This window comes from Callorhinus ursinus, unplaced genomic scaffold, assembly GCF_003265705.2.
Source record: "Callorhinus ursinus isolate GAN/ISIS: 27379988/994484 unplaced genomic scaffold, GSC_fseal_2.0 scaffold26, whole genome shotgun sequence".
NCBI classification, from domain to species: domain Eukaryota; kingdom Metazoa; phylum Chordata; class Mammalia; order Carnivora; family Otariidae; genus Callorhinus; species Callorhinus ursinus.
Window position 1 is genome coordinate 24,963,172 of NW_027397088.1, and position 25,143 is coordinate 24,988,314.

The following is a 25,143-nucleotide window of genomic DNA, read 5'->3' on the forward strand; positions in this document are numbered from 1 at the left end:
TAATAATAATAATAATGTTTTCTCTCCTTTTTGAAACCAAAACGCGGCTGTTGTGAATCTTTTGTTCGGAACACATGCCCACCCATAACACCAGCCTGAAGTGGAGTTTGCACTGGGTTCTCTGGGACTCCCAGGGAAGGAAAAGAATTACCAGCAGATGGAATTGGAAATGCAGGAAACTCCTCAGGCCCTTCACCCCAAATTATCTTCTTCACCAGGAGGAATAAGGAAGACAGAGATTGTTGTTCAGGAAGGTGTTTGATTAGCATGTTAATGAGCATGTGGCCAAGAGAATCTGCTCCACTCCTTGAACTTACACGAATTTCTCTGGACAAGTAGATATGATCCAACCTGTCCTGTTCTAGGAATCGGGTGTCTCATCACTCCAGCCCAGAGGGAGGGCCTGCAGTCTTCAGAGCTCATTCTCCTTCCCACCTACCTTGCATCTAGCCATCTGACCCTGTCTTTCTCCAATGCCTAATCTCTCTGAGGACGGGACTGTTTTTGTTTTACATCTTGGTGCCAATCCTAAGTGCCTGCTTTAGTTTGTTGGACACCTGGATCCATTAAAGATAGTAAGTGAAGTATAAAAACGTTCACCTTTCTATGGTACAGCCAGATCTATGTCTGATTTCTGATTTGATTTACAAGTGGGTGACACCAGCCTTCTGGGCTCTGTTTCCTCAAGGGTAATATTGGGGCAATAATCCCAGGCTCGGGTACAAAAGCACTAGGTATGTAACACAGTAATTAGGCCTTTTCTGTTAACTGATGTAACAATTGCAAAGCACTTCAATATACATGACCTGCTAAAGGGGACTTTTTGGGCCGCCATCATGTAATCTTTGTGGGATCCTGGGTAACTCAATCCCTTCTCTGGGCCTCCATCACTCCAGGAAAATACTAACCCAATTTTAGCGATGACAAAGAAAAACATTCACTACTGTGTGGTCCTCGACCCAGATCAGTGGTTCTTAACTTTTGCAGCCCACTGTGGTTATCTGCAGAGCTTTTAGGTAACACACCGAAGCCGGCCTGCCCTAGACAAATTAAAAGGGGAATGTGAGCGAGGGGAGCCCAGGCGGAAGGTTTATATCTTGAGCTTCTGCAGTGACACTGAAGGGACCTCTCCCCCCGAGGTGTCACTTCTTTGGCCTTACCGAGGTCCCCCCCCTCCCCATGAGCCTCAAGGAGGACTGAGCACCCGCTTCTCTCCTGAGGCGCGTCCTGGGGGCGTTCAAGGTCCCCCCCCCCCACTGGAGCCTCTCCTCTGGGTCACCGGCAGCGCGGAGGCGCCCGACGGGTGTGTGCCCCGAACGCGTGCACAGCCTGTAGAACCCCGCCTTCCACATCGGGGATCATCTGCGCAGACTCCACGTCCGACGGGAATTGGGGGGCGGGGGAGGGAGACCTCGCGAGACCGGATCCGGCGCCAGCGTCCACGGAGCAGTGCCCGCCCCTCCGAGCGCCCGCCCCGGCGCCGGGGAGCGCCCGGCGTCTCCGGCCGCAGGAGCCCCGCCCCCAGTGCCGGCCCCGCCCACTCTAGCCTCCAGGAGCCGCGCATGCGCCGCCGCCGGGGCTCGTGTTCGGGCGTCTCGGGTGTGTTGCTGCGGTATTTCTCGTTTCCTCTGCTGATCGTGGTGGACTCGTCAGGGGGTGAAGATGGAGACCCCACGTCTGAGTCGGGCAGGAAGGAAAGAGGCGAGTCGCGTAGATGCCCCCGCAGGGCGGGTGGTCCGGGAACCAACGACCCCTACTCGCCTTGAGCTTGTGGTCTGTAGCCACTGGGCTTTCCTCAGAGAGGCTTCAAATGGAGAAGCACAAAAAAATAATGTAATGGAAACCTGCATATCCAGCCCCCAGATCTTTAAAAGTTAACATTTGACTGTGTTTGTTCCACATTGTGTTGAGAGAAGTAAAAGGGAACGAGCTGAAGGCAGAACTCACCGCCTATCCCTCTGAGAGTGAGCAGTGCTGCTGAAGATGGGGTGTCGTCTCCCAGGACCCCCTTTTTTAATTAAAAATATTAAAGGTACTTTCCGAAATACTAGATGCAGTACGATATCATTTAAATGAATTTTTAAGGACGGGCAGAATAGCATCAAGTGCTGTCTTGGTGCACTGCCCATTTATGGCTGACCTTTTGTCACTTGGCATTTTTCCCCCGCGGGGTATTGATTTTGGTTATCTAGGTAGATAACCTGAAGTGGAGTCCACTCCATTGAAAGAATAAATCATAATTAATTCCTTTGTTCCTGTTGGTGATATTGGTGGAGAGCTGGCCGACTCTGACGCTGTGATCTCCTGCTGTTTCTAAGACCCTTCTGTGCTGCTTTGTTTCTAACTTACCTGAATCCTAACGACTGCAGAGCACCTCTGTGCAACGTGTGCGTACTTTTTCAGCCTCCCAGTGAAAGACTCCCAAGTTCCAGCAGTTACGAAGTGCTGCCAGATACTCCTCCCAGTGGCTTCAGCACCTAGAATCCTGCATCAGTGCGTGAGAGTTTTTATGTCCCACGAGCTCGTCTGTGCTTGCTTTTATCTAGCTTTCTAATTTGTGCCAGGCAAATAGGGAGTAAAGTGACCTCTCATTGTTTTATTTGACCATTTTGGGAACATTTGAGCTGTAATTCTCTTTAAATGATTGTTAGCATTGCAGTTTTCTCATCTGTACACTGCCAGATGAGACCCTTTGTCAATATTTTCTATCAAGTCAGTTACATTTTTTGTTGATTTTTCAGATGTTGACAGAGTTTAGCTATTAATCTTTTGTTGGTTTCTGATATTTCACGTATCTCCTCGCAAACATGGTAACTTTGTCATAGATCCTTAATTGAACAGAAAACCTTAATTCTAACGTAATCAAAATTATTAATTTAATTATGACTTGCGCCTATGGGATTTACTTCAAGTTCTCTTTTATTTACTTATGTACTTACAAACTTTAGAGTTTACCTTACACCCTTAGCCATTTAATTCATTTGGATTCCACCCTTGTAGGTGATGGAGGGTTGGGATCCAGTTTAATTTTTGTCATTCAGTGAGCTAGTTTTCAGGACACCATCTACAAACGATCTGTTCTTTACCCACGGACATGCTCTGCCTCGTTTTCATATGTTCAATCCCTGTATCCACCCATGTCAGTCTCTGAGCTCTTGAATGTCTTCCAGTGTCTTATTTTTTCCTGTCTTGCCAACAGTGCTGCACCTTACATTCTAGTACACATGTCTGTGCATATGTACAAGAATTTTTCTAGGGTGTATGCCAAGAAGGAAGATTGTTGAGTTAGGGATGCACACTTTCGGATGGACTCCAGACTGTCAAGTTAGTGTCCTTTTTTTTCCTACATTGCTGCCACTGAGGGTTTGAAATGGTATCTCACTGTTGTTTGAATTTGCATCTCCTTGCAAGTCATTTTGTAGTTTCCTCTCTTGCCAGTCTTCTGTTCAGTATTCTTCTGGGTTGTTTTCCCAAATGATTGATATTTAAGAGGTCTTTATGAGGGGCGCCTGGGGGGCTCAGTCGGTTAAGCGTCTGCCTTCAGCTCAGGTCATGATCCCGGGGTTCCGGGATCGAGCCCCACGTCGGGCTCCCTGCTCAGCGGGGAGCCTGCTTCTCCCTCTGCTGCTCCCCCTGCTTGTGCTCTCTTGCTCTCTCTCTGTCAAATAAATAAAATCTTAAAAAGAGGTCTTTATGAATTTTGGATTCTAATTCTTAGTGATGTAACAAATGGTGTCTGCAGGTATATTGTTTGTACCTTAATTGTGATTAGAATGGATTTTGTTATGTAGAAAATGTTAATTTTGGATTGTTCAAGTTGAATACTATATTCCTTAATCATTTTTGGTTTTGTATCTGACTTAAGGAATTCTGCCCTGCCCTGAGGTCATAAATAGTCTCATTTTCTTCTAAAATTTTAAAAGATTTTCTTTTCTAGTCTATTTCTTTACTAGATCCGGAACTTTTCGTGAGGGGTAGAACTACAATTTTCTTTTAATTCTGTATGCGACCCAGTTACTCAGCCTGAGTTGTCAGCCTTTCTCCACCAACTTTTAGCAGTGCTGCTCCTGTATGATCTGCTTTGGCACTGTCTCCAGGCTTTCTCTTTTATTGTACTGATTTCCTCATTTATTTCTGAATCAGGGCTCTCTTCTATTGGGGAAATAAAATAGTTCTGCCAACAGAAGACCCGTCCGGGTCCTCATAACCACACTATCATTAGGGAAGGCCAATGTGGTGTAGTTCAGGATTCAGCTAGTGGAATGTTTATACCCCAGTTGTTCAACTACTTAGCAGGAGCCCAGTATGTGTGTGTTTGGTGGGGAGAGGGAGAGCGTGAAGGGAGAATCCTAATCTCCAGATCTTCCCATTCACTTGCCCTAGTATGTGGAATCTTATCATTAAGTGTTGATGTTTAAATCAGTATCTTCCTTAGAATTTAAAGTGTCACTAAAGGCTTAACATATAACATGTTTATATCCCCATAGGAGTGAGTTTATCTGATAGCTTTTTAATGATAGATAAGCCAGGACCTTTTGAAACAACCGGAATGATGAAATGTGGAAGGTTTGAGTGGCCGCTTTTGAAACTATAGACTAAAATAAAATTTAGAGGTTGTTTTTAATTTTAATTAATCATGCCATTATTTCTCCTCTTTAATTTCCAGATATATTTATGAGTTGATTATAGTATTTTTCAGTTTTTACTGTGCTTAATTATCCGGATGATAATTGTCACCTGCCCCCATTCCAGACAATAATATACTGAATAAAAAATCAGTTTTATTGAGGAATAATTTACACACAACAAAATGTACTTGTATTCATTGTATGATATAATGAATTTTGTATATCCATGTAGTGACCACCATAATCAAGATACAGAACATTTCCATCAACCTAGATAGTTTCCCTGTGCCCCAGACCGAGGCCCTGGGCCCTAGCCAACCACTGATCTGCTATCTGTTATTATACCTTAGTTTCCCCATTCCTTGGATTTCATATGACTGGGATTTATATTATGTATTCGTGTATCTGGTTTATTTTTCTCAAAATGTTTTTGGGATTCATCCATGTCCTTGTATGTACTCCACTTTGTTCCCTTTCATTGCCGTCTTTCATTATAAGGATACATGACATTTTGTTTATCCATTCACCTGTAGATGGGCTTTTGGGTTGTTTCTGATTTATGGCATTGTGAATAAATCTGAGAGGGACATTTGTATACAAGTCATGGTGTGGACATGTTTTCATTTCTCTTGGATGGAATTGCTGGGCTGTATAAGTGTTTGTTTAATTTTATGAGAAACAGCCAAACTCTTTTTTCCAGCGTGGTGTTAACATTGTCCACCTCCCTCCACAGTGTGTGAGAAGACTGGTTCCTCTAGACCCTTGGCTAACACCAGGTCAAGGTTTTTAATTTTAGGCATTTTATTAGGTGTGAAGTGGTATCTCATTGTGGTTTTGATTTGCATTTCCGTAATAACTAATAATGTGTAGCATCTTTTCATGAACTTGCCATTTGTACATCTTTTGTGACATGTCTGTTGAAAACTTACTTTTTTTTTTTTTTTCTTTTTTTTTTTTTTTTATTCAGTTGTAAAGTTCTTTATATTTTCTGGGTACAAGTCCTTTGTCAGATATATGTATTATAAATATCTGTGGTTTCTTTTTTCATTGTCTTATCTGTTTTTTGAAGGACAGAGTTTTTACTTTTGGTGAGCTAATTTGTCATTTATCATTTATGGTTCATGGTTTTTGTGTATTTTTAAATAAATCTTTGCCTGTCCTGAGGTATTGAAAATTTTCTGTGATTTTAGTTTTTATAGTCAAAGTCTGTGATCCATTTGGAGTTAATTTTTGTGAAAGGCTTGAAGTTCTTTTTTTGCCCCATGGAGGATATCTAGTTGTTGGAGAACCATTTGTTGAAAAGATTGTCCTTTCCCTTTTGACTAGCTAGCTTTGGCATGTTTCTCAAAAAAAATTTTTTTTTTAAAGATTTTATTTATTTATTTGACAGAGAGAGACATAGCAAGAGCAGGAACACAAGCAGGGGGAGTAGGAGAGGGAGAAGCAGGCTTCCCGCGGAGCAGGGAGCCCGATGTGGGACTCGATCCCAGGACCCTGGGACCATGACCTGAGCTGAAGGCAGACGCTTAACGACTGAGCCACCCAGGCGCCCGCATGTTTCTCAAAACTAACTGACCATAGATATACTCTGTTCTGTTCCATTGATCTTTCTGTCTATCCTTATATCAGTACATACTGACATATAGTCTTGATTACTACAGTTTTTTAATGAAGTCTTAAAATTAGATAGTAATAAGTCCTTGGACTTTTTTTTTTCTATTTTGAAAGATTGATTTGGCTCTCTTTAGCCCTTCACATTTCACATTTCATGTAAATTTAGAATGAGATTGCCAGTTTGACCCCCCCCCAAAAGTTCCAGTTGTATTTTTTCATTGGGATTCTGTTAAAGCTATTATATCAATTAGGAGAAATTTGACCTCTTGACAGGTTTTTGGGTTTTTTTGTTTTTTTTTTAATTCAAGTTAGTTAACATATAGTATATTATTAGTTTCAGGGGTAGAGTTTAGTGATTCATCACTTGCATATAACACCCAGAGATCATTACATCAAGTGCCCTCCTTAAACCCCATCCCCCCACCCAAACCTCAGTTATTCCCTCCGGCAACCCTTAGATGGTTCCCTATAGTTAAGAGTCTCCTATGGCTTCCCTCTCTCTCTGTTCTTATTTTGTTTTTCCTTCCCTTTCTCTGTGCTCATCTGTTTTGTTTTTTAAATTCCACAGATGAGTGAAATCACATGGTATTTATCTTTCTCTGACTGACTTATTTCACTTAGCCTAATATACTCTAGTTCCATCCAGGTCATTGCAAATGGCAGGATTTCATTCTTTTTGTTATCGGGGTAATATTCCGATTTATATATATACCACATCTTCTTTATCCATTCATCAGTCGATGGGCATCTGGGCTATTTCCATATTTTGGCTATTGTGGATAATGCTGCTATAAACATTGGGGTGCATGTGCCCCTTCAAATAACTATTTTTTTATCCTTTGGGTAAATATCTAGTAGTGCAATTCGTAGGTCATAGGATAGTTCTATTTTTAACTTCTTGAGGAACCTCCGTACTCTTTTCCAGAGTGGCTGCACCAGTTTGCATTCCCACCAACAGTCTAAAAGGGTTCCTCTTTCTCTGCATCCTCACCAACATCTGTTGTTTCCTGACCTGTTAATTTTAGCCATTCTGACTGGTGTGAGGTGGTATCTCATTGTGGTTTTGATTTGTACTTCCCTGATGCTGAGTGATATCGAACATTTTTTCATGTGTCTGTTGGCCATTTGTATGCCTTTTTTGGAGAAATGTCTGTTCATGTCTTCTGCCCATTTCTTCCCTGGGTTTTTTATTTCTTGAGTGTTGAGTTTGAGAAGTTCTTTATAGATTTTGAATACTAGCCCTTTATCTGATACGTTGTTTGCAAATATCTTCTCCCATTCTGTAGGTTGCCTTTTAGTTTTGTTGATTGTTTCCTTTGCTGTGCAAATGCTGTTTATCCTGATGAAGTCCCAGTAGTTCATTTTTGCTTTTGTTTTCCTTGCCTCTGGAGACATGTCTAGCAAGAAGTTACTGTGGCCGAGGTCAGAGAGGTTGCTGCCTGTGTTCTCATCCAGGATTTTGATGGATTTCTGTCTCACATTTAGGTCTTCCATCCATTTTGAATTTATTTTTGTGTATGGTGCAAGAAAGTGGTTCAGTTTCATTCTTCTTCTTCTTTTCCCAGCACCATTTGTTGAAGAGATTGTCTTTTTTCCACTGGATATTCTTTCCTGCCTTGTCGAAGATTAGTTGACCATAGAGTTGAGAGCCCATTTCTGGGTTCTTTATTCTGTTTCATTGATCCATGTGCCTGTTTTTGTGCCAGTACCATACTGTCTTGATGATGACAGCTTTGTAATAGAACTTGAAGTCCAGAGTTGTGATGCCTTTGGCTTTGGTTTTCTTTTTCAATGTTACTTTGGCTATTTGGGGTCTTTTCTGGTTCTGTATAAATTTTAAAATTGTTTCTTCCAGCTCTGTGAAAAATGCTGGTGTTATTTTGATAGGGATTGCATTGAATGTGTAGATTGCTCTGGGTAGCATAGACATTTTAACAATATTTGTTCTTCCAGTCCATGAGCATGGAACATTTTTCCATTTCTTTGTGTCTTCCTCAATTTCTTTCATGAGTGTTCTATAGTTTTCTGAGTACAGATCCTTTGCCTCTTTGATTAGGTTTATTCCTAGGTATCTTGTGGTTTTTGATGCAGTTGTAAATGGGATCAGTTCCTTGAATTTCTCTTTATGCTCTGTCATTGTTGGTTTATAGAAGTGCAACAGACTTTTGTGCGTTGATTTTTATATCCTGCGACTTTGCTGAATTCCTGTATCAGTTCTAGCAATTTTTTTTGGTGGAGTTTTTCAGGTTTTCTACATAGAGTATCATGTCATCTGCGTAGAGGGAAAGTTTGAGTTCTTCTTTGCTGATTTGGATGCCTTTTATTTCTTTTTGTTGTCTGATTGCTGAGACTAGGACTTTCAGTAGTATGTTGAACAACAGTGGTAAGAGTGGACATCCCTGTTGTGCTCCTGACCTTAGGGGAAAAGCTCTCAGTTTTTCCCCATTGAGGATGATATTAGCTGTGGGTCTTTCGTATGTCCTTAATGATGTTGAGTTATGTTCCCTCTATCCCTACTTTGTTGAGGGTTTTTATCAAGAAATGTGCTGAATTTTGTCAAAAGCTTTTTCTGCATTTATTGAGAGGATCATATAGCTCTTACCCTTTTCTTTTATTAATGTGGAGTATCATGTTGATTGATTTGCGGATATTGAACCACGCTTGCAGCCCAGGAATAAATCCGACTTGGTCATGGTGAATAATCCTTTTCTTGTACTGTTGGATCTGATTAGTTAGTATCTTGCTGAGAATTTTTGCATTCATGTTCATCAGGGATATTGGTCTGTAATTCTCCTTTTTAGTGGGGTCCTTGTCTGGTTTTGGGATCAAGGTAATGCTGGCCTCATAGAATGAATTTGGAAGTTTTCCTTCCATTTCTATTTTTTAGAACAGTTTCAAAAGAATAGGTATTAATTATTCTTTAAGTGTTTGGTAGAATTCCCCTGGGAAGCCATCCGGCCCCGGACTCTTGTTTGTTGGGAGATTTTTGATTACTGATTCAATTTCTTTGGTGGTTATGGGTCTGTTCAGATTTTCTCTTTCTTCCTGTTTCAGTTTTGGTAGATTATATGTTTCCAGGAATGCATCCATTTCTTCCAGATTGCCTAATTTGTTGGCATATAATTGCTCATTGTATTCTGTCATAATTGTATTTCTTCAGTGTTGGCTGTGATCTCTCCTCTTTCATTCATGATTTTATTTGGGTCCTTTCTTTTTTCTTTTTGATAAGTTTGGCTAGGGATTTATCAATCTTGTTAATTCTTTCAAAGAACCAGCTCCTAGTTTTGGTGATCAGTTCTACTGGTTTTTTTTATTTCTATATCATTGATTTCTGCTCTAATCTTTATTACTTCCCTTGTACTGGATTTAGGCTTTATTTGCTGTTCTTCCTCCAGGTCCTTTAAGTGTAAGTTTAGGTTATGTATTTGAGACTTTTCTTACTTTTTGAGGAAGGCCTGTATCGCTGTATACTTCCCTCTTAGAACTGCCCTTGCTGTGTCCCAAGGGTTTTGAACTGTCATGTTTTCATTTTCATTTGCTTCCATATATTTTTTTAATTCTTTAATTTACTGGTTGACCCATTCATTCTTTAGTAGAATGTTTTTTAACGTCTGTGTATTTGTGGTCCTTCCACATTTTTTCTTATGGTCGATACCAAGTTTGATATCATTGTGGTCTGAAAATATGCATGGTATGATCTCAATCTTTGTACTGGTTGTGTCCTGATTTGTGACCCAGTATGTGATCTATTCTGGAGAATGTTCCATATGCACTCAAAAAGAATTTGTATTCTGCTGCTTTAGGATAAAATGCTCTGGATATATCTGTGAAGTCCATCTGGTCCAGTGTGTCATTCAAAACCCTTGTTTTCTTGTTGATCTTCTCCTTAGATGAACTGTCCATTGCTGTGAGTGGTGTGTTAAAGTCCCCAACAATTTTTTTTAAAGGTTTTATTTGAGAGAGAGTGAGTGTGAGCAGATGGAGGGGTAGAGGGACAGAGAGAGAGAAAATCTCAAGCAGACTCCTCAGTGAGCATGAAACAGGATGCCGGGATTGATCTTACGACCCTGAAATCATGACCTGAGCCAAAATGAAAAGTTGGATGCTCACCAGACAGCCACCCAGATGCCCTTGAAGTCCCCTACTATTTTGTATTATTATCAATGAGTTTCCTTAGGTTAGTTATTAATTGATTTATATATTTGGCTCCTCCCAAGTTAGGGGCATAAATGTTTACAATTGTTAGATCTTGTTGGGTAGACCCTTTAATGAGGACATTGTGCCCTTCCTCATCTCTTTTTGCAGTTTTTGTTTTTAAAATCTAGTTTGTCTGATATAAGTATGGCTACTCCAGCTTTCTTTTGATGTCCATTAACATGATAAATGGTTCTCCACCCCCTTACTTTCAGTCTGGGGGTGTCTTTGGGTCTAAAATGAGTCTCCTGTAAGCAGCATATCTATGGGTCTTGTTTTTTTATCCATTCTGATACCCTATGTCTTTTGATTGGAGCATTTAGTCCATTTGCATTCTGAGTAATTATTGAAAGATATGAATTTAGTGCCATTATATTACCTATAAAGTCGCTGTTCCTATAGATTGTCTCTGTTTCATTCTAGTCTTTGTTACTTTTGGGCTCTTTCTCCATTCAAAGGATCGCCTATATTTCTCACGTGGCTGGTTTAGTGTTCATGAACACCTTTAGTTTTTGTTTGTCTTGGAAACTCTATCTCTCCCTCTATTCTGCATGACAGCTTGCTGGATAAAGTATTCTTGGCTGCGTATTTTTCCCATTTGGCACCTTGAATATATCATGCCAGTCCTTTCTAGCCTGCCTAGTCTCTGTGGACAGGTCTGCTGCCAGTCCAGTGTGTCTGCCCTTGTAGGTTATGGACCTCTCGTCCCGAGCTGCTTTCAGAATTCTCTCTTTACCTTAGTATTTTGCAATCTTCACTATGATATGTCATGCTATTCACCTGTTTTTGTTGATTCTGAAGGGAGTTCTCTTGCCTCTTGGACTTGAATGCCTGTTTCTTTCCCTAGATTAGGGAAGTTCTCAGCTATAATTTGTTCAAATAAACCTTCTACCCTCTTTTCCCCTACTCTTCTTCTGGGACTCCTATGATATGGATATTATTTCACTTTATGGAATTGCTGAGTTCCTAAAAGTCTCCCTTCATGATCTAATAGTTTTCTTTCCCTCTTCTTTTCAGCTTTCTTATTTTCCATAATTTTATCTTCTATATCACTGATTCACTCCTCTGCTTCGTCCATCCTCATCTTTATGGCCTCCATTTGGGACTGCATCTCGGTTAAGACATTTTTAAATTTCAGCCTGACTAGATCTAGTTCTTTTATCTCTATAGTAAGGGATTCTCTAGTGTCTTCTATGCTTTTTTCAAGCCCGGCTAGTACCCTTATAATCGTTGTAAATTATTCTAGTTCAGACATCTTACTTATATCAATATTGATTAAATCGCTGGCAGTGAGTGCTACCTCTTATTCTTTCTTTTAGGTTGAATTTCTCCATCTTGTCATTTTGTCCAGAAAAGAGGAAAGAAAAAGATAAAACAAAAAACCCAACAATAACAACAACAACACAAAAAAAACAAAAAAACCTAGATCCTGGGTGTGTTTTGGTATGCTTGTTAAAAGAAACGAGATCCCAAAATAAGAAAGAAAGAAGAAGGAAGGGAGGAAGGAAGGGAGGAAGGAAGGAAGGAAGGAAGGAAAGTATATGTATATAAATAAAATACAATGAAAGGAAACAAATATATATATATAAAGACAATAATTTAAAAAAAGAACTGAGAAAAATAGAAAAATAAATGAAAAAAATTAAAAAAAATTTTTTTGAGAGTGAGCCAGGAAGAGTCGGAGGGAGAGGGAGGGAGTTGGAGGGAGAGGGAGGGAGTTAATCTCAAACAGGCTCCATGCCCAGTGCAGAGCCTGATACGGGGCATGATCTCATGATCCTGAGATCATGACCTGAGCCGAAATTAAGAGTTAGGGGCTCAACCGACAGAGCCACCCAGGTGTCTTGACAGTTGTAAGCTTTCCCATCCATGAATACAGTATGCCTCTCCCATTTATTTAGGTCTTAGTAAATTGACTTCAGAGGAGCATAAGGGAACTTTTTGGAGTGATGGGAATAGTCTCTGTCTTGGTTAGGGTGGGAGTAACATGGGAACATACAATTGTCAGACCTCACCAAGTTGTACATTTAGATTCTGTGTAGTTGACTGTATATAGGGGACTGCAGGGAAGTTTGTCTAAGAAGTAGTAACAAAAATTACCTCAGTTATTATATTTCTTTCACTGACATGATTCTTAATCAGAATCATTTGACTTGCACATTATTTTAACAGTTGGTTTGATGCTGAAGGTGATGCATTGGTTTGTTCCTGTCTTAATTATGTAACACCAACCCAGTCCAGGGATAGATGCTGGCCCCAGTGACATGGCAGGAAGGGGAAATGGGCCAGGCATAGTGATAGTCAGGAAAGCGTCTGTGTCAGAGACAATTACATGTTTACTACAATCTCTTTCCTCTTTTCCCTGGACTCGAGGTCAGACTCCTGGTAAGGCCTACCGGTCAGTGTGTATAGTCAAGAGACTGAGCTCTGGTTTGTAGAAGGTGAGCAAAAGTGATGTTTGCCCTTCCAGACTTGACCCATAACCACCAATCACTTCACAGTACTCCATGCCCTTTTCCTCTTCAGACTCCTGATTAGAGACCAACTGCAGGGCATTGTTGGGAGCCATAACCTGAAGGTGGATGAGCCACAGGATGGAAGGATCCGTGTCTCCCAGATACCACTGGAGAGCAGTCACCCCCACTGGACTTGGAGAGAAGTCTCTAATATCCTCCTTTCAGTCCCAGTTGTAGTCTGCTTCTTTGATTCTCTCAGCACTCAGTGTTCTCTGGGGGAAATTCTAGATTCTCATATCTTACTCCTTCTTAATAGGGAAAAGGCCTTTACGTACGTACATGTGAGGCAGAGCAGATCAGGACAACAGAGCAGGCTGAAAACAATAAGACTCCATAGGAAAAGGAAGGCCTTGCAGAAGACTAGAGCTGTCAGGTAGAGAGTCACGCAGCTGAGGGAGATGGGCACTAGAGTCAGGATGGGTCCTCGGGCATGCCAGCACCCACCAGAGCCTGGCAGAGCTATTTAAAGAAATTGAGAAAAAGCTCTACCTACCACAGGCACAGAGGATCGGGCTGAGGATGATGGGTAAATCAGGGGTTAACATCTCCATTGTATCGATGAAGAAATTAAGTTTTATAGAGATTAAAATATTTGTCTTTGAATCTAGTACAGTACCTAGTTCATAGTAGATGCACAGTAAATATTTGTTGAATGAATGATTTACTAGTCTAACTCTTTTAATGTTGAAGCCTTCTACAGGGATTGAGAACTGATCTATTTGGTGGTGTATAGAGGGGTATGGCGCTGGTACCCAGGATAGACACACTGTGTTTGGATACAGTATTTGAAAAAAAAAATTTTTTTTTAAAGATTTTATTTATTTATTTGACAGAAAGATACACAGCGAGAGAGGGAACACAAGCAGGGGGAATGGGAGAGGGAGAAGCAAGCTTCCCACAGAGCAGGGAGCCTGATGCGGGGCTCGATCTCAGGACCCTGGGATCATGACCTGAGCCGAAGGCAGACGCTTAATGACTGAGCCACCCAGGCACCCCGGTATTTGAAAAATTTGAATGTTAGTGTGCTCCCTGCTTTGCCCTAGGCCCTATCATGCCTGATTGCCTTATAACTCACCCAGTTTCCACGTTGATGTCACCCATCTGTCTCCTGTGGGCTGGCTCGTGTGGAATCGCTTCTTCCACTTTCCCATTCATAAGTCACCTTCTAGAAGGAGCTCATTCCTAACCTGTTGTTTTGCCTTCTCCCATCTCTTTCCTGCCATTGCCTTCCCATCCTTTCTCTCCCCTTCTCTGCCCACATATGTCCTCTGGATTTTCTCATGCTTTTTAATGTTATAAGCAGAAATTCTTAGACCATGACGCCTAATATGATGAGCTAGGAAACCTAAGCATCAAACGGAGTCGAATCAGGTGTACCATCTACAAGTCTGTGTTACGCGGATTTAAATATTCAAATAAATATTTATTTAAATAAATAAATATTGTACTGTGTGGTTAGTAGGCAAATGAGCAGTGTTTATAATTTATATTTAATGCAACCTCTATCAAACTGTCCTATTTTATAGTTAACTCTGCTTTTATTCGCTGCAGTTAACTACCTGGGCATGGAGTCATTTTATCGTATTGTTTTCTTGTCTGCTGAATGAGGAGTTAGAAGGCGTCATGTCTGTTCTGAACAAAAGATTTACAGCAGCTGTACTCTCAGTTTCAAAGTGGAAAAACCCCTTTATTGATATTATAAAAATATAGTAGAAATGGAAAGAAGAAAAGGGAAATCTGCACATAGATGAGAGCAATAGTAGGCAGTAAAGGAGAATAAGGCAAAGCTGCATCCGCCCGGGTGCTTACCACATCCAGCCTCATCAGCTGGGGAAGCCCCATGGAGACGGCCACGCTGGAGTCCCGGCTGGGAGCTCCGGGCAGCGCGTCCTCCCCTCGGCTGAGACTTGCCACTGACCGTCCCCATAAGGGCCACATTCAGAGGGTGAATAACAGGGTCTGCAGTCAAACATTTGTTCGCCTACGTGCAGTTCGGAGCAAGCTGCGTTTCCATGTTCTCGTGTTTCTGTATCTTCAAGGAGCCCGGGCTCCTGTGTGTCTGCCTCCCCTCGGGGATTCCATCCTGGGGGGCCAGCCCCGCTTGGAGCAGGAGGGGACGTGAGACAAGATTTGTAGCTCTTGGTGTGAGGAACAGAAGGGCCCGTTCTGACCTGGAGGCCAGCCCATGTCCACTAACCAGGCTCCCACACAGCATGAGTCTCAGACACAAGTCCTGAGCCCGCTGTGCAGGTCGGGGTGGTTGGTTCTGCGGGACGAATCACAGGAACCTCCATCCATACGGTGCAGTGTGTGAGGAGCTCTCGGGGACATATCCAGGGCTCCGTGCATGAGTGCTATGTGGACAGGTACAACCTAGAGCAAGGGGAGTGGGGGGACGATGGCGTAGGGCCGGGTACAGGTAGCCTGGTGCCGACCAGGCACAGTTCTCCCGGAAACAACTGTAAGAGCAGCTTCAGAACCTCCATCCCCGGAGGCCACCGGAACCACTTTCCCTGGAAGTCCTCAGAGCACATCGTCTGGTAGAGCTGGACATCCTCCCCCTGTTCCTTTCTGGTCACTGTCCAAACTGTCGCCTTCTGACAGCCCTCCCCACAGTCGGCTTGGTTCCTCCTCCTGTGGGGCCCCAGGTGCTGAGGATCGCGCCCTTTACCAGACACACACCCACAGGGCCTGTGGGGACCGGGGTGCGGGAGGGAAACTCCCTCTGCCTGACTGTGCCCCAGCCTCCATGCATTTGGAACTCCGCCAGAATCTTGCTTCTTGAGGAGGTGGCTCCTGGCACTGTGGCCGGGGTCTGCGGTCAGTCCTCCCCCTGTTGCTCACATTGGCTGTGACGGACTCCCCCCGTTCCTGTTTCTGTTTGGCCACTGGATCAGATGTACTTTGACCACAGGACCTTTGCCTTACTTACGGAGAAAACCAAAACCAGTGGTAGGAACTCCACCAACATGGAATCCGATATATTTACCCTTCTATCCTGCTGGAATATGGGAGACGGTGGTGAGACTTGTATCTGAACCGATGGGAGCGTTTTGTTTGTTTTAGAAGCTGGAAGACAGAATCACCAGCTTCCTAAGCTTTCTGAGTTCTGCTGGAATGTGAGCTGTCAGCCTAGCTATTGCCTTTGTGAGTTGTGTAATAATCCAAACAGTATCTCATAAACCTTCAACTCCGTTGAAACCTAAATGTGTCATATTTGATAATGAGCAAAAATTACATTTATGACATAGGAGTCCCTTATATTTTCTTTGGATAACAGTAAAGTATAAAGGAAAAATGCGTTTGCTTGGGAATTTTTAATATTTAGCCTAGCACATCTAGCCAACAGAGAAATCTGATTAAATGTTAGTTCTATTAAAGTAAGAACAGGCAGTTTGGAAAAAAAGAGGGGGTTTGCTTTGCTCTTGTTTTTTTTAATATTTGTATAAAATAATGCTTGTATATAATAAAACAAGTTTGAGGGGAGCATTTTATTTCTAATAACCATTTTAAAATTATATGGTAATCTAAGTCATATGTAGCTAATGCCTTCATAAATTAGGAAATTCTGATACAATCAATACAGTAATATGATGAAAACTTCATGAATGTCCATAACCATACATATTTTAAGGAACCAATTCTAAAGGAGCTAGTATCAGGAATATTGTAAAATAATTAGGGCAGCCAAAATATTCTGTTTTTCCTCCTGACAAAGCAGATGAGTGACTCTAAGTTTAATCAGACCAACAAGTTTGAGGAATTGTGCAGCAGAATCAGTGATTATTATGAACACACGGTAATCTAACAGAAATGTTTGGTTAAGTGAAACAAAAGTGAGGATGTACTATGACGATGGAAAATATACTCAGCTTGATAAAAAAAATTATAAAAATTAGAATAATGTAAAAATAAATATAGTTCTTCATTTTGTCCTGAATTTGATTTTTTTTTTTTTTTTAAGTGGGTGTCCTTTTTTCTAAACACTTAGGAACAGGGAACATGAGGATGGTCAGAAGCCGCCCAACGCAGCGTGCTCTGGTTTCTGGCCAGCCTGCCCGCAGCTCGAGGCTTCCCTCTGGTGGGCAAGTTTGGGAACGCACCGAAAAGTCATCATCCCGTGTTTTCTTCCCTCCTTGCTCCAGGTGAGTACTTCCCTTTGGGTTTCTGTACTTTGCCCTCTTGAAGCCCAGCACCTTGACGTTTTTGTATCACCCCTGTCTCACCTCCAGTCTAGAAGAATCAGCTTATTGTCCCTAAGAAGGGTCCCAGAAGCTGCAGAAAGTCTTACTTTTAAAAACATGCCTGGTGTGCATCCTAGCATGGGTTGTAGGTGTTGTGGGGGCTGTTGGGGAGGCCTCTGGAATATCAGTGGAGGTGTCGGATGAGAGGCAAAATGGGCTGGAGGAAGGGGAGTGACGATGTCGGGGGAAACTGCTGGAAGCTCAGAGGATGGAGATGGAGCAGCTTGTACTGAAGATGCACAAACAGGTTTTAATCGATCCTGTACCGCGTAACAATGGGCTCCTGCAGGCAGTGACAGTCTCTTTCCTTAGGAGAGTTTCCCTCTTCTTACATTATGAGTTCAGCAGCAATTCTGCAGGAAATACTAGACTCCACAGCCTGGAGGAGTGATCTGCCCTTGCAGCTGCAGGCAGGCTCTGTGCTCAGTGGTGTGGCCCCCAAGGCAAGGCCATGAAGAGCTTAGATTACTGATAAGCAGGAATATGAAAACATCGTGAAATTTCAGGAGGAACACGGGTGGCTCCTTTTTGAGGCATATATTGGCCAGTGGCCTGGTTCTTAGACTGTCAGGAGGGGAGGAGCGAGCCCTGAGATCCCAGTGAGACCAACACTCCCCCCCCCTTCCAAAGTGAGGAGCATTCTCTCTAATGAGGCAGTGGGGTTTCCAGCTTCAGGACTCTTGACCCCTCAGTTTCTTCCTTCAGTTGAAAAATTCAAGACCGTTATATTTTATGATGTTGCCAAGGCGCAGATTGGAATTCTACTCAAGGATGCTGGCAGTTCAAGGTGATGGTCGTGGAGTCTTCATTCTTGGTTCCTTGCATAATCACTTATAAGAAGTAATAAAAGTTTAGTGTAAGTATGGAAAAAATGGCCATAAAATGAGGAACAAAATTTTATTGATGGTTGAAAAGTGAGTTAGTTGTGATTTGGACTAACTGCTTCCCGTGTTCTCTTTTGTCTTGAGCTCTTAATTCTCTAGTTGGTGGGGTATTTCCTTTTCCCAGGGAGCTTTGGCGCTCCCTGATGCTCATGTGTAAATATCCCCTATTATCTTCCAAAGTTGCAGCTTGTACTGAAATTTCCAGGTCTGTGGGGAAGAGCAAAGATATTTCTACGTCGTCCCCTTCCCCCATGCCCCTGCCAAACTGTGTTTTGAACCTTTGTTCGTATTTTTGAATGGAGTTAAAATCAACCTGTGTAGAGAAAGCCCAGCCCGTGGGCTTCATAGAAGCTGGTAAATGACAACATCAAAGCCAGTGTGGATTTGAAGTTAAACTAACCAAGTGACAAACCTTACAGAACTGCAAATCACAGTAAACGGTAAGGAAGTTTTCTTATGAATCAAACAGAAACCACATGATGTTTCAGTGACATTAGTACTCGGTAGAGATTCCCACTTTGGGAGTCTGATCCCAGACTGTTTTTACCCAGTAAAGTTCAGTGTAGAGCTCTGAACATGGAGGGAATGAGCAAACAAGCAAGCCTGCCTGATAGTTTTTGTCCCCACTTGGGTGAGAGGAAGCCCAGAGGAAGGCATTTATTGAGAACATTCTCTGAAAATAATGGTGTGTCAATAAATGTTTAATGGCTCTCAGGAAAACAAACAAGAACCCCCCCCAACACACACACAACCCCTTTAATTTGTAATGCTTGCCCATTTCTGTGGTGAAACTATTTCCACCACAGTGGATTTCAAACTAGCAGTGACTGAATGTGGAGTTAGTTACAAAGCAATTCACAGTAGCCCACGACGTAGTATCGCCGCCACACAAGAGATGTGAACAACCCCATGAGTAAGGACAATAGTGAAATAATGAGGAGACGTGGGGTATCAATTAACTTTTTTTTTTAAGATTTTATTACAGCGCAAGTGAGCACGAGTGGGAAGGAGGGGCAGAGGGAGAGGGAGAAGCAGACTCCCCACTGAGCAGGGAGACTGATGCAAGGCTCAATCCCAGGACCCTGGGATCATGACCTCAGTCGAAGGCAGACGCTTAACTGAGCCACCCAGGCGCCCTTAACTTTGCTTTTTATATAAGCTATTTAATTGTAAGTTTATATAATTCAGTTTTTAATAATCGTTGAGTTTAAACAAGCAGCTCTTAAAATGCCTGAAGGCTTAGCAGGTGGCCCTGGCGAGCGGTGTGTGTAGCCCCCACTCAGCTAGCGGCCCTCTTTGTCGTTCTTGTTCCGTGTAAATGATCTACTCCTGTGAGGTAGGGGATGCTGTGAAACTCCAGTTTGTAGCCAAGAATTCCAGACCTATGAGACATGAAGCCGATTGTCAAAGATCAGTGGCCAGGAAATGCTAGAGCGGGTGTCTGAGCTTCGTTCTCTGCCCCTCCCCCCCCCTTTGAGTCCTGGGCAGTTTCTGTCCCCTCCTTCCTGTTAGCTGGTCCGCAGGTTCTCCCTCGGGACATCGGATTCTGTAAGTATCTGTCCTCTGGTGGTCTTCCAACCCCAGCTCTGTCCTGGAGGAGGATGGCCAGACCAGCCAGGGTGACGAGCCATGGGAAGCCAGGTATCTTTCCAGGGCCTGATAGTGAAGGCTCTTTTTAGGTCCAGTGAGTTCTGGGGAGGATGGATCTGTTTCAGCCCTGGGGGATCCTAGAGGCTGGACAGTGATGTAGGAGGTAAAGGGGGCTGCCTCACTGAGGACATTGGAGTTAAATCTGAAAGAGGGTGAGGGAATGAGCCCTTGTGATATCTGGTGGCAAACATTCCAGATAGACACAGTGATCGCTGCAAAGGCCGCAAGGCCCTCAGGGACTGCAAGGCCCGTTATTCCTGGGTGTAGTAAGCAAGGGGGCGCCCCCGGGGGCGTGGTCAGGGTGACAGTGTGAGGTGCTAGGGGGAGGGGGCAAAGCTTGTATAGACGGAGTGGTGTATTTGCAGTGCTGGGCATGACCCATTAAGTATTCATGAAATCAATTTACTGGGCTGCTGCCAAGTGTTTCTGGATGATAGAGCAGAACACAGAGAAAACAGCGCATAAAAAGTCAAATCAGGGTAAATATTGTTTAATGAAATACTTGTTTTGCTTTTGTGTATCTTTGCTGTGACAAATAGTTCTTACCGAGTGGAATTTTAAAAATAAATGCTTAAAGCCCTGGTCGTCAGACCTTGTAGGAACACTGGGTTTTATACTGAGTGGGAAGGGAACCCATTGGCAGGACGTGAGTCAGGGGACACGAAAGAACCCCCTGCCCGCTGTGTTGGGAGCGGACTGAAGAGACGATGCTGGAAATAGGAAGACCAGTTGGGAGGCTGTTGCCACGGGTCCAGGGGAGAAATAAGGGGGTGGAGTGACCATCTTAGGACAGGGGAGAGCCTGTGGGTGCAGTCTGGAGAAAGACTGAACCGTTGGTGTTGGACATGCCAGGGTTGGGTTGCCTCCTGGACGTCCAAGGGGCAAAGTAAGTTGGCAGATTCTAGAAGTGCGTATGTAGTATTTCATTAACCTTACCCAAAGAGAGGTCTGGCCTTTGCCCTTGGCTGCTAGGAGGTGGTCTCTAGGCCCTTGGAGTGTCCCTTCCCGATAAGAGTGTCTTTGTTTACCTGGTGGCCTTGGCCACTGAACAGTCAACAGTATAACTCCTAATGGGAGCTTTGGGCCACACAGGATCTGCTCTTCCTCCAGGGGGGCTGAGGACGGCGGGTCAGCCACGTGAACATCAGTCGTGGAGCTCCAGAACTGTGGGAAAATACATGTCTGTGTAAGCCACCCAGGCCGTGGTGTTTTGTTGGGGGCAGACCAAGCAGAGAAGCACACAGTGCAATAGAAAAATGGGCAAGAGATGCAAAAGAAAACCACAGTGAGGTACCACTACACATCTGCCACGATGGATAACATTTAAAAAGGCTAACAATTTTAATAAAAAAAAAAAAAATAGAAGGATGTGAAACAGGGATTTTCATCTAAATTTTACTCAATTTTAGGTTTGTGAGGTTCATCCAGATGCTTATAACTATGGCTTTAATTTTCATTTTTTGATTCCAGAGCAGGTAAACTGGTACAAGCATTCTGAAAAAGTTTAGAGTTTGACCTAGTGATTTCTGATTCTAGGTTATAAACAACACACCTGTGTCCACATAGGTGCCAAAACACACGTGCAGGAATGTTCACGGCATTGTTTGTAATCCCTGAAAGAGAGAAACAAATGTCTATCAGCAGTGGAATAGATCCCTAAATTGTGGTATATTCATAAAATGGAAGATTATACAATAAAAATGAGTCACAGTTCTATATAGTGACACAGATGAATCTGTCAAACCTAATTTTCTGAGTAAAAGATACCAGGCACAAACGACTACCTTTTATTTGGTTTCCATTTTATATGAGATGCAAAAACAGCCAAACTGGATGACTGTGTCAGAAATCAGGATCGTGGCTACATTTAGGGAAGACGGAGGGGTTAGCGACTGGGAGCAGGTGTGAGCAGACAGGGAGAGTTGGTGGACGTTCTGTTTTTTGGACTTGTGCAGTGGTTCAGGACTCTTCACTCTGTCATCATCCAGGGAGCTTTACATTGCTATTTTGTCACGTTTTGTTATGGTTTTCTCTTTATAGGTTATGTTTCCGGATTAAAAAAGTTTAAAGAAGGTTGGGGGTCATCTAAAGAATATGTCTTCCACGAGAAGAGTTTTCAGCATCGAGAATAAACTTTAAAATCTCCGGTTTGCTTTCTGGGTAGGTTTAGGAGTGGCTTAACTGCTACTTACTCTTTTCATCTGTCAGTATCAAAGTACTGAATGAATATTTGATGCACAGTCAAGGCGCATGTAGCATATTAGCAGCATTATAAATAAAAGGATAAAACCAACCCACAAGATTTTGGGGGCAGTTACTACTGCCCTTGACTGAATCTTGTTTCCAGTGGTCCCCTTTCTGTGCGGGACATGGGAGAGTACAGATCTACGGGTCGCTTCCCACGTCTCCACTTTAGAGCAGCCAAGCGTCGCTAGGTCCTCTAGGAGCAGGGTCTAGGCTTGCACACTTGGACCTTGTGCTCTCTCTGAAGAGTTAGCAAATATGTGAGCGATCCTTTAAAAAACACAGAAACCTGTGTAAGTGTGGAAGAGGGTGGCTGCTTACAAAACCTACTTCGTCTTCCCCCGAGGCATGGGAATGAGAATACTTTACCTGCCTCCTTATCTGTTTCCTTTGTAGTTAGGATTCCCCATGTGGAAAGGGAAGCATGGTGCCCCTCTAAAGAGTTTGTAGGAAAGAATGATTAATTAGTTCAAAGAGAACACCCACTGATTCTAAGATCATAAAACTTACTCCAGTTTCTTCTCACTCATTCGCCTTGAACGTGGCTCGATATAAATGTCAGGTGAAAGCACACTGCCCTGAAGATATGATGGGCCCTTCATAGTTGATGGGGGTGCTGTGACATGAATTCAGAGAGCACAACACTCCCTGCAGAACTTTGCCAGACAGAAACAAACACTAACTGACTTCCAAAGCTTGGCTAGCTCTAAGCATTCCACCGTTCTTTGGGAAAAGCTAGAATTGTCTTATGATTGCCCTAAAATTGGAAAATAAGAACAGGAACGGTGGATGATCTTTACCATATTTTGGAAGGGATCATCAATCCTCAATTAAAACAGCATGGTGCTAGTCCTTGGATAGATGGACGGATGCACAATAGAAAGTCCAGAAATCGACAGCATAGGAATTTTGTATGCCATAAAGACAGCATTTTCTTTTTTTTAATAGGTTTCATGCCCAGTGCAGAGCCCAGGGTGGGGCCCGAACCCATGACCCTGAGATGAAGACCTGATCTGAAATCCAGAGTTGGACATTCCACTGACTGAGCCCCCGAGGTGCCCCATAAACAGCCCTTCTCATCATTGGGAGTAAAGTGTTGAGACAATGGGATAGTCGTTGTTTAAAACACCATATACTAGGATAAACTCCAAATAGATCAAAGACTGACATGCTAAAAAAAAAAAAAACCCAGATGAAAATACAGGTGAATTCCTTTGATTCTTGAAGTGGGAAAGACCCTTCTTAACTTATCAAAGTTAAAAGACAAATGACTATCTGAAAAAACATTTTACAACACCTGGTATAAAGGGCTCAGCTCTCCGATACAGACCCAGAGCTTCTGGAACCCAAATAAACCGTTGTTCCTTTACACATGGTATATCACGTACCTGTGGAAAGAGATGGAGAGCTCTGGGTCCCATTACAGCCAAAGATCCAGGACAGACTGCTAAATGAACAGCGGTAGAGAACTTGTTTGCATTATCCTGTGACAGGGCAAGAAGGAAAAGTATATATATGTTTTGTTTCTATTTGCAGAAAGAAACACCAGAAGGGGACCTGAGTGGTCAAGGTCAGTGATGTGGAACTTGACTTCTCAACCTGTATCTTTTCATGTAATTTGGATTTTTGTATCAAACTATTATAAAATAAAACAAAATAAAATAGATGGTGTCCCGTGATAGTCTAGGTCCAGTCACATTTCGGTCTTTAGGCATTTGTATTTATTTGTTTTTAGGATTCCGTGATGATTATTTTACTGCAGCTTGCAAGGTTGCTTTTTACCCTTTGATACAGAAATCCCACTCCTGGAAACCCATTCTGAGATACACTTGAAAATGACTGTAGTTTCTGTTAAATAAATTTTTAAGATCCAGCAGGTGACTGGTGAACTAAACAATGATGCACACCCACTCTCGAACCCTTGGGTAGTTGCTAGGCCACGATTTTACTGAACAACCATTTAGGAGTTAATACTTCGAGTTTAACCCAGTTCTATTTTTGTACGCAGAATAATTTTTCCCCTTAGATTTGCATGTACACATTTTCAAAGATCTGAAAAATAGGTTATGGTGTAAAGAAAAGAACAAACTCACCCCCCCTCCCCCATGTTCCCCCTTTTCCTTTGGGCACGTAGGACACAATAAAACCTGCAGCATTAAGATGTGAGACTTCCCCTCCTCTCTATTTTCCCATATATGTGCAATTGTAGGACTTACAGAGCCAAGCTCATTATCTGTCGTCAGTACTTTAAAGGGCACACACTGATCTTCCATCAGCCCCGGAAATCCTGTAACTCCTGTGCTTTGCGCCTCTCTTTTCTTTCCTTTCAAAAATCCCCACAGGCAAGGACAATCACATCAATTAGTAAATAACAGAATTTGTATGTCACGTGTTACCCACTTGTCTCTGGAAGATCTCGGGGACAATGAGATGGATTTCAAGTCTCTACCGTCTTATATAGCTGTTAGATCTGATTCTGTGGTCAGAACATCAAAACAGCAGACTCGGGATTGTGAAAGACCATAAGGGAGCATCTTAACCACTGGTTTTCAGACTTGATTGTGACCCCAGTAAGACACGCATTCTTCTTCATGAGCCAGCACATGCGTACGCATGCCTAACAACGGAAGTGCCCCAAACCTAAGTTCCAGGAAGCCATAGATGCTCTAATATGTTCGAATCTATTCTATTACCGACAAGCCATGAAAAACACTGCTCTAATGCAACTTTTTTTTTTTTTTTTAAGATTTGTTTGGCAGAGAAAGAGAGCACAAGCAGGGGAAGCGGCAGAGGCAGAGGGAGAAGCAGACTCCCCACTGAGCAGGGAGCCCGATGTGGGGTTCGATCCCAGGACCCCTGGGATCATGACCTGAGCCGAAGGCAGACGCTTAACCATCTGAGCCACCCAGGCGCCCCTCTAATGCAACTTTTAAATTAGCAAAGGGAAGCACAAAGAAGTAGAATAGTTACTCATCTTTATCGACGATGAATGGTCAGGACTAGGTCTCCTCTGCCCTTGAGGTTCGATGCCTCAGGACTTAGCACGTTCCTCTTTTTTTTTTTTTTTTTTTTTTTTATTTTTTTTTTTTTTTTTGGAGAAAAAGAGAGAATGAGAGAAAAAAAGGATGAGAGGGAAGAGGGTCAGAGGGAGAAGCAGACTCCCCGCTGA

General features: G+C 42.8%; 1 protein-coding gene and 1 long non-coding RNA gene across 5 annotated transcripts in view; one reads left to right on the forward strand and one right to left on the reverse strand.

The window, feature by feature from the left end:
• Positions 1 to 16,947: 16,947 nt before the first annotated feature.
• Positions 16,948 to 23,183, forward strand: LOC141370112 (uncharacterized). Of its 2 annotated transcripts, none has more exons than XR_012373875.1 (3): positions 16,948 to 17,097; positions 21,771 to 21,890; positions 22,923 to 23,183. It is a non-coding gene; the product is annotated as an uncharacterized lncRNA (long non-coding RNA). The 2 variants fall into 2 exon arrangements; XR_012373876.1 differs by lacking the exon at positions 16,948 to 17,097 and adding an exon at positions 19,646 to 20,209.
• The window catches only part of H1-1 (H1.1 linker histone, cluster member), a 20,424-nt gene continuing 14,221 nt past the window's right edge, over positions 18,941 to 25,143 (reverse strand). Inside the window, exons 2-5 of one of the 3 annotated variants that reach the window (XR_012373874.1) lie at positions 23,363 to 23,458; positions 21,283 to 21,343; positions 20,759 to 20,894; positions 18,941 to 19,462 (exon numbers count right to left, since the gene is read on the reverse strand). Coding sequence is in view for 1 of the 3 variants with exons in the window: in XM_025891168.2 (XP_025746953.1) it covers positions 23,422 to 23,458 (37 nt within the window). In the remaining 2 variants the exon portion in view is untranslated. Of the gene's footprint in view, positions 19,463 to 20,758; positions 20,895 to 21,282; positions 21,344 to 23,362; positions 23,459 to 25,143 lie in introns of those variants that run through there. The other 2 variants (XM_025891168.2, XM_073877655.1) reach the window with 2 other exon arrangements.